A 9,621-nucleotide genomic window follows, 5' to 3' on the forward strand; every position below is an offset into this window, starting at 1 on the left:
TTTTGTTTATTGTTTTGCTGTCCTTATTAATTATCTACTTCATATTTTGGAGCAACCTGGTAATATTACTAATTTTTGGACATCATTTTAAACATGTTCGATTATGTAAGAAATTTTAGAGGTTTCCTACTCTGCAACATATTATTTTGATTAGATATGGTGTTGATCAATTCAAAAATTCACAGGAAAACTTGAAATATTAACATGTTTTGCTCCAACGAAAAGAAGTAGGAATTCCGTTACACGAAGCAAGTATGTGACGTTAATGACAAGGCTAAATCATAATCGGCGTTTAATTGTTTCTGTAATTAACACTAACGACTTAAATGTATTAATACCTATAAGCGTGATAAATACCTAGCGTGCAAGTCACAGTTTAACCTCACCACACCAAATCTTAAAATTGATTATTATTGAAATAATAAAATGAGGATCTATTGTTTGGTTTTGTGGATAAGTATTCTGGTTCCTTCAGTTCCTTGACATCCTGTGACGCTCACATACATTAGTAAATGACAATTATCTGAATTCGTTTTTGTTACACTCACCGTATACTTTACACCTATAGGTACCTGAATTTGCATAATTCCAGCGTCATTATAGATTTCTTGTTAAATTGCCGTCATGTCGTTAGTGAATTAAGAGAAAGTTGCATGTATATTTTTGTAAACCGCACTTCTTGTAAAACGAATTTGTCAAAATCACGTTCCAACACTATAAAATACATTTACCTCAGATAGATGTAATCCGAACTTGACAAAATCACACAATTATCGTTTTAATAACTTATTCACTTTACTCATGCAACAGTTAACGAAAACTAAGCTAATTTGTTGTAGTGTTAGTTTGTATAGTATGATTAGTTCCATTAAAACAAATTACAGACATTAACATTAATTTGATAAAACATTACGGACTGCCATGAGGTTATGCCATTATGTCATAAGTGACTTAACACCTTATCAATCACGGAACCCTAAAGCCAACTTCCCATAACAAATCATTCCTGCTGTAATAATATTTCAATTTTGCCTATTATTTACGGTCAACGTTGGTATTTGGTATTGTCTCAGAAAGTTACAAAAATTAGTATTGCCAAACTAACATTTTAATCGGATCAACCTTACAAAATTTTCCATCAAAGCACCTACCTACGTAGGTGAGAAAACCAAAATTTCCAAAACGTAAGTATATAATTGGGTGGTAGCTTTTATGTTTGCAGGAAATAATCGGTAAGTTTTTAGATTAGAATTCAAAATAATAGCGGTTGGTATATTTGTACCCCACGAATAAATTTCATAATTCCACAATTTAGGTGAACTTCCAAGGCATTTCAGAATGCAGTATTTCTAAAGAGAAAGTTGTCTCCCCAAAACAAGTGGGCAACACTGGGTACCTTGAACTATAAACCTGTAGGTTGAAATTTTGTAATTTCTAATAGCTAATTACCTGCGCACGTACACTCAAAAGATTTGAAGGACTTCTTTTTCGAATTTTACACTACATGTTCGGGTCGAAAATGTTATTACTTCAGTAAGGAATTGATTAAATTCATCCCTGACTCTTATTTCCCTGTGCTATTACTAGTTCTACAATTGATTTCAAATTATAGACTACTAATTGAACCTATGCGACTTTTAATTCACTACTTTTTTGACAAAAACGCCTTTGTTTTCAGTATATCAAAACATATTCACGAATTCCAACATCCCTTACAATGGATAGTACCTCAGTTTTCTATCGGTGTAATAACTTTCTTGTAGCAATCTACCACGTTATCAAGTGAACTTTTATCTCCTGATTGGAAAAGAGACTGTGGAATTTCCGTACAGAAACCTTGATGAACTGGAATTTAGTAAACGTAAACCTGAAAATTCTATTATTAAACCAAGTGATAATGAAGTGGCTTTATTGAGTAGGTACATCGGTTTTTTGTCTAAATTTATCTTCTAAATCCCGTTTTGTAACATCGGTCTTTTTGTTTTTTTGGATTTCAGCGCTGCAACGTATTTTTGAAATTAATTAGAGCCGACACAGTAAAGATTATCTAATGAATGATTTATTCGATCACATTGCTTATCAACATGTATGATTAGCAAATGTTCTAACAGTGTAGTAATTGACTGACAAGTACCTAAAGAACAAATTTTGATAATTGTCTAAATGGTACTGTTTATTTTTGTGTGATAATACGATAAACGTAACCAAATTGGAGATTCAGGTGTTAAATGTTGACAACAATGAAAACAGGTCTATCGCCGTAGGCACTTAACTATCATTTTTAGGAAAGACCAAATATTTTAACGCAGTATTAGTTTGCAGAAGAACGTCGACAACGTACGCTTCTGCTATCTTTAAATTTACAATCCGTAAATATTGAAATCTAGAATTGTGTTCAGTGCATGCAGAGTTTTTCGTTGGTGAAGTCATCCAATTAGTGAAACTTGCATTTCTAGTTAATTACTTTCGCTCTTATTTGCAATCGAAATTGCACCTGATTGGTCAATATGTCATCGTCATCAGAACGGGATTCGCCCGATAACAACAACGAAAATGAAGAAGCTAATAAATTCTGGACTCCTCTTAAAAATTATCAGTCTTCAGAAGTTTCTCGTAAGAAGCGTACGTTTGACGAAATTAGTGACGGCGGTGTGCGTCAATACGATATGACGCTAAACGGCTTTAAGACGAACATGGATAGGCACGGTGCTCCGCAAGAAAAAAATACTGAACTATCCAAATCACCTCCTCCATATCCAGCGTATGGCAGCAATCCCAATTTCCATCCATCGGATTTCTCCAATATGATACCAAGTCAATTAAATGGAAACGCGAGCCCTGCATATTCTGATTATGGTCAACAAAACTCAGGGGTAAGTGCAAAGTTTGATTTAAAAATTCTGTTATTAATATAACACGCACTTAACAGTATGATATCTTGGGAAACTACAATTTACCCAGTTGGACCTCTGCTCACCAGGATTCTGTTACGTTACCAACCAATCTTAGTAACCACGAGAAACCACTGAACCTGAATTCTAACTACAACTCGCAGAATACCGCAGGTAAGTCCAGTTTTGAGATTTTCCGTTTTGTTTAATTAATTTTGTCATCCGTTTTTAATAATGTTTTTCTACTACAGAAATAGTTTCTGTTGTAGGTAATATTCCCTGAAAAATCAGTCATTAGATTGACCTGGAATTAGTGTGAAAATGGGTGATGAGATTAATCTGACAATTTTTATACAGGATGTAACAAGAAAAAATGGGTGGTAGAGGAAACCTAAACAGGTCTATTTTTTAAAATATTCGAGTGGGAATCTGTGCAAATAATTCTTATTATTATTCTCACAATACACATCATGTAGGTACAGAGCGGTCCATGGAATAAATTCATGTTATTATGCATTAATCATTGGGAAAAACTGCCACATGTCGATTTTTCTTTTTTTATCCTTATGGTAAAGTGTAGTATGAAATATGAAATATTACTCCTTTCTAGCACCCCCTCTGCATTATAAGATCTCCTTTAAAAATACCTTATTTGTGAATATGCAGTTTTTGAAATTGGTATATTTTGATATTAAATTAAAGGTTCAAAATTGAAATATACTAGAAAAAATGTGTTTTTTCTTCAATACGCGTAGTATTGTGATGGAGACATTATTAAAATTTTACATCGCCAAAATTAATTTCTCAGTTAAGATTGCACTAGATTAAAAAAAAAACTGTGTACTACTGAAGAGAGATTCAAAATAATTTAAAAAAAAAGATGCCCGCCGACCCCCTTGTTAATTCAAAATATTCGAGGGGTTGCTTATTATTCAGAAGGGAAGGGATATGTAATATTTTCTATAAATTCCCAAACTAAGCAAAAAACGGACTTCTTTCAGGTTTTTGTCCCAATAGTATTTCTAAGTACGTAATGCTAAAAATGGATTTCTTCCATGCATATGGACTGTTCTGTTGCTCTGTACAAATGTGTCTTTCCTGAAGTCTTCACATAGGTTTCCTTATTTAGTTTAATTATCTTAAAACCCCAACTGCAAGATCCACACTCTAAACCAGGGTTTGGAAACAAATTTCAACAATGTTGGTGTGCGGTATATCGAAAAATATTCCAACTGCAATTTATCATCTGACATTAAACAATTGGAAAATTTCATATTTCTTGATACGCCGCCGTCAGCTTATAAAAACATGACACTTGTTATAAGCTGGAATGCATAACTGACAATAATAGGTATGATCCTGTATACCCAACAAGATATCTTATTTTTAGCGCGTTTTTCAAAAGGAAAATGAATGCTATCGTGCTTCTGTCTTATACGATGTAGCACAGCCCCGAGACCCGACCGACAAGGGATTTTTTTAGATTAGTCACTTTTTTCCCGAGTTATTACTGATTCTGTGTGGGGAAAATGCGCTTTCGTCGGTCGGGCGAGTGACCATGTTTTTACCCATGGCAGCATATATAGAAAGAGATATCCTAATTCATTGTCTTTATTACCACGGTCACCAAAATCAATGAAAACAGTAACGCTAAAATTAATGAAAGAAAAATTAATAAGAGCAAAGGGCGCATCCTAACATGCGTGTTTGCATCTCATTAAAACCAACGTTGCTGTACCAATTTGATAATAAAGATCGAAATTGTCGTTCTACAGGGAAAGATTAGTTGCCCACATTAGCAATTGGCGAATTTGTTTTTGGTTCCTAGAGCAGAAGGCGTTTTCCCAACAACTCTCCCTTGAGTCATTATGTTAATGATGACCACCGATACCCCTATATTGGGTTAATACGTTTTGTCTTCCAGCCTAATATTTTTTTGTAATTCCTAGAATCTGAGGTTCGTGCTTCTACGTATTAAAGTCAGACATGAATATCCCCGCAAGCCGTATTTAATTATTTTAATACATTTCCCCCGTTAAGATCTCCGCTAAGGGATGTATATTCCATTTCGTGGTTTATTACTTGGATGTTGAAAATTTAAATAGTTTCTGGCGTACATATAGTGATATCAAATCAATTTTTTAGTGATTATTATAATGGACGATAAATCCGCCATTATTCTTTTGACACGAGAATCGAATGTAGTCACGCATACAGATCTTATCGAGTGTTATTTTGACCACCAATTCCGCTCATGTAGTAAAACTTGTTTTACCAAACCTGTTCGAAGGTTATGAATTCATTACGCCGACGTCTTTGTTTGTTATTTGTGTGCCGATATGTACATAACGTCTATATACATAATGGAATTTTTTGTTATTGGCTAGCAATGGAATCTGTCTACTCATCAAGTGTTAAGGGATGCAGTAAACATGGCCGTTACCCTTACTAACGCGATGATTGACAGATTCAACAGTCCTGCTCAAATTTCACATTGAATTATGCCTGCTAATGCTCACGCCTTGCAGTAACGTAAAATCTTTTCTTCGGTTGGGGAGTTCAAGGAAATTATTCAACCAAACATTTGCGTGTTAGTAACAGAATCTTATTAGTAAGCCTGAAACTTTGAACAAACCGCACAGTAGCTTGTCGAGACCGCAGATTTCAATGTGAAAATGTTTAGAGCTCTCGAGGGATTATAGCAACAACAATCTTGTAATGCCCTAGTCTCGTGGGGAGCGAAACGTGAGAATATGGCAACAAAGAGAACTTAGAACTGGCCGCCTGTTGAATGTTCCATATGCGTTTGGCATATTTTATGTCAGATTATCACAATACTGACCTCGTGCGTCTCCAAAAGATACTTATGCAATATATTTGAATACCACAAAACTGTATTCGCTATCCCGACTCGAGTTTGAGTGACCGTAGATATCGACCACTGAGACTTCTAAAACTTTTATCCTAGAAATCAAACGAAATCAGGGAACGATGCCTGTTAAGACTTTTGTTTTATTCATAAACTTTGAGGCATATTCCCCTTTAGAGTTATCCCTTATTGACTTATCCGGCGGAACGTTTCAGCTATATTTATACCGGTTTATAATAGGGGCGTTCGAAATTTAAAGATGAAAGAATGACGATGAAAAATAGCGAAGCTTCATTTCCTTTATCCGCGTTTTCATATCAATCCCTCCATTTTTAGACGTTTATGTGCAATAACTTACAACAAAAATTAACATATCTTCTATATTACAGATTTTCATGACCACCCGGTAGCGCTCCAAACCGGAACCGGAACCGGCACTAAGCGCGCCCGCACTGCGTATACATCGTCGCAGCTTGTCGAACTTGAAAAAGAGTTTCATTATAACAAATATTTGTGCAGACCGAGAAGAATTCAGATGGCGCAAATATTAAATTTGACCGAACGTCAAATTAAGATTTGGTTTCAAAATCGTCGCATGAAGTTCAAGAAGGAACAAAAAGCGAAATCGTCATCGCCAAATGCGTTATCGCAAAATGACAATCCATCACCTCCAGCTTTGTCACCTTGCTCTAATAACTCCGGTGGCGGATACACACCTTTGGCAACACAACCGCAGAGCCAATCGACTAAATTAACGAACGATCAGCAAGCGATTGTGAATAAGCTTCTTTCGCATTCGCCTACTCCAGTACCCCAGCAGCAGTACCTACCGACGTCATTATCGACGTTACCCGCATACACCAGAATGGCGCTTCCCGACAACGAGGTCATAGACAAGCATTATTACGAAAACTTACAAATGCAAGCTAGAAATTTGGCCGAAATGAGCTACTCTTACAACTTACAGTTCAACACTTACAACGACGTTTACACCTCCGGAATGTTTCCTAATTCGGAAGGAAGCGGTCAGTCGGACGAGTACATTGTTCCCAAAAGAGAAACTCTCTCGCCCGATTCTGAACTGTTAGACTACGATAAGGTTAACGAGACTGATAACCGAATTAACGGATACAATTTCGGTCCATCCGTCAACGCAGCTTGGATTGGTCAGCAGTACGTTGACAATGTAAATGCGGCCAGCTTAACACAGCTTTGATACAATTCATCCAACACGCGGTGAAATATTACTTTATGAAATAAGGTTGACACTAGGTTAGTAAACCTTACCGGCAGTTACTTTTACATTAAGAGAGATTGATAGTTTTATCAAAATTATATTTAGTGATATGTTAACTATTTGCATATAGTTTAATGATTATGAATATCTATGTTTTTTATACGTTAAATTTTATATCTGTGATTAGGAATTTGGGAGCATCAGTAGGTATATATTGTATTTCGATAATTAAACCTCTAGACTTTATATCTACACTTGTAATAGAGATGGGTCAATTTTATTTACAGTTTTTTATGTAATAAATGGAAATGAATACCTACTTCATTTTGGGTGTTTTGTTTTTGCAAAAAAATTATTTGAACCGATTCGCAATGAAAAGTATGAAAGGCGCATTAATTCTCTAGTCATTGGTACATTGTTTTGAGTAAACGCTGGAAATATTGCAGCACTAAATGCGAATGTATTACAAAATCATGGAAATCTTTCTGAGACTTCTTACTTTTCAGCGCATCATTTTCTTTAGGATATCATTTGCAATACATTCGCATGGAAACGCTCATGGATATCACTCAAACGCATGCAAAAGCAAAAGCTATAATTTGCCATAGTTGATTTTTTCAACATTTAGTATAGGTTACTGTCGTTTGTTTATTCCATTTTAATAAAGATAAGTAAACAATTTAACTATGGGTACTTTCCAAATTGGTATACATCGGGCAGCTAGGTTGGGAATTTACAGCACTTACCAGTTACCATTCGATATTAAAGCTTAAAAAATTACACAAGGCAATCATCTTGAAACAAAAAAATAATTTTAGTACATAACACGTACGTGGCGGTGTCAGTATTATTAACTGATGAAACAGAGTAAAGGCCGATTCAGAGTTCCGTAACGGTATGAGGTACGAAATAAGAAATAAGCGGTAACGTAGGTCCGTAAGAGGTAAGGGAAAACCGTAAAACAATTGATACCTTGCATATGTGCAATTTGATTTTCTCTTTTGCGTCATATGTTGTCAAACTGACGTTTAAGACTGTAGTACCAAAGGTTATTTTGCTTTTCATAGACAAAAAGGTAGGTACCTAAACGAATATGGATAGTGACATCATAATCATACCGCTTCTAGTGTTAATACACCTTCAACACAAATGTTTAACGGTCGAATACATTCTCATCTTAATAAACAAAACATGATTCCGTAAGAGATAAGGTATGAAATGAAATAAAACTAGGCAGTATTCACATGTATGCTGATGATTGTCAAATATATTTTAAAATACTTCCTAAAGAAATTAGTACAGTTGCAGACTCTATTAACAAAGATATAGCCGCGTTTGTAAATACAGCAGAAGACCATTGTCTCAATCTGAATACCGCAAAAACACAGTTGATATTTTTCGGTACAAAGTCAAATCGAAATCTTGCCGAAGAAAAAATATCTATCCAATTTAAAGGTGATCGTTTGAAACCCTCGAATGTAGTAAAAAATCTTGGACTATACATGGACAACCAATTAAACTTCCAAACCCATGTAAACTCAAAAATTCACAAATCATATAATAATTTGCGGCGTTTATATTCATATAGGCATGTGCTGCCACAAAACACAAAAGCGTTACTGTCTAATTCCTTAGTGCTGGCACCTTTAAATTACTGTGATGCCGTTTACGGACCATGCATAACTAAACAAACCTGTTATTCAAAAGGTCCAAAATAGCTGTTTACGTTTTATTTTTGGAATACGTAAATATGAAAGGATATCACACACCCTCAATAAATTAAAATGGCTGAACATGGAAAACCAAAGAAAACTGCATCGACTCGGACTTTATCATAACATATTAATCACGCATAAACCCCCATACTTGTTCGAAAATATTTCTTTTAGAACAGACGTCCATAATATAAATATTAGGAAAAAAAACTTTCTCACCATACCTCTCCATAAGACATCACAGTATAAAGGGTCGTTCTCCTACAATATTGCTAAAGATTATAATATGCTACCGGAACGTTTGAAAGCAATTAGAAACCCTGGAACTTTCAAGGTCATTCTCAAACAATACCTTTACAATTCTCTCTAACTTGAATGCCATTTGATGTCAGTGATTCGATAGTAGATAACACTTACCTACTTAAGTATGTAAATTACAAGCAGTATTAACTGGTTGAGTGAAAGAACAGCTCAAACAAAGGTCGTTAGTATGATCATTTAGAAAAAGCTATGCTGAACTCCGCCACTTACTACCTTAATTGTTTGATACCTAAACTGTAATTTCTTTCTTCACCAAAACTTGCAATTGAGGTAATAATAAAGAGTATTATTATTATTATTATTAAATAATCCATTTCTTACCTCTTACTACTTACCTACGTCTTGCATCTTCCGGAAAAACTCTGAATGTCACCATTATAAATTAAATGTTTATTTTTCTTATTTCTTATCATTACCTCTTACCGCTTACCGTTACGGAACTCTAAATCGGCCTTAAGAGATCGAGATACTATCGATCGGTCATTGGACAATCACACGATCTCACTGGAGGGAGCGATAACTTTGTAAGTGTGGCACATAACAGCGTGTTAAAAACGATTTATAAAATGTTTAAGATCACAGTTGAAC

The 9,621-nt window shown here is 34.9% G+C and overlaps 1 protein-coding gene and 1 long non-coding RNA gene across 9 annotated transcripts in view; one reads left to right on the top strand and one right to left on the bottom strand.

Moving 5' to 3' along the window:
• LOC116169694 overlaps positions 1-838 on the bottom strand; it is a 34,212-nt gene extending 33,374 nt beyond the window's left edge. For 5 of the 8 annotated variants that reach the window (XR_004145038.1, XR_004145039.1, XR_004145043.1 and 2 more), the window contains exon 1: positions 732-838. This is a non-coding gene — a long non-coding RNA (uncharacterized LOC116169694). Of the gene's footprint in view, positions 1-548; positions 672-731 lie in introns of those variants that run through there. The other 3 variants (XR_004145048.1, XR_004145044.1, XR_004145045.1) reach the window with 3 other exon arrangements.
• A 1,458-nt stretch (positions 839-2,296) lies between these two features.
• LOC116169693 (homeobox protein Hox-A3-like) lies at positions 2,297-7,321 on the top strand. The gene is made up of 3 exons (XM_031485844.1): positions 2,297-2,873; positions 2,930-3,065; positions 6,150-7,321. The coding sequence occupies exons 1-3, from the start codon at positions 2,508-2,510 to the stop codon at positions 6,974-6,976; spliced, it is 1,329 nt and encodes a 442-aa protein (XP_031341704.1). The 5' UTR covers positions 2,297-2,507; the 3' UTR covers positions 6,977-7,321.
• The last annotated feature ends 2,300 nt before the right edge of the window (positions 7,322-9,621 follow it).

This window comes from Photinus pyralis, unplaced genomic scaffold (genome assembly GCF_008802855.1).
Source record: "Photinus pyralis isolate 1611_PpyrPB1 unplaced genomic scaffold, Ppyr1.3 Ppyr1.4_LG4, whole genome shotgun sequence".
NCBI classification, from domain to species: Eukaryota; Metazoa; Arthropoda; class Insecta; order Coleoptera; family Lampyridae; genus Photinus; species Photinus pyralis.

Bases quoted from the DNA above. Each gene is read 5' to 3' on its own strand.
- LOC116169693 (XM_031485844.1), top strand. From the start codon at position 2,508: ATGTCATCGTCATCAGAACGGGATTCGCCCGATAACAACAACGAAAAT. The intron at 2,874-2,929 runs GTAAGTGCAAAG...CGCACTTAACAG, and splicing joins ATGGTCAACAAAACTCAGGG to TATGATATCTTGGGAAACTA. The intron at 3,066-6,149 runs GTAAGTCCAGTT...TCTATATTACAG, and splicing joins CAACTCGCAGAATACCGCAG to ATTTTCATGACCACCCGGTA.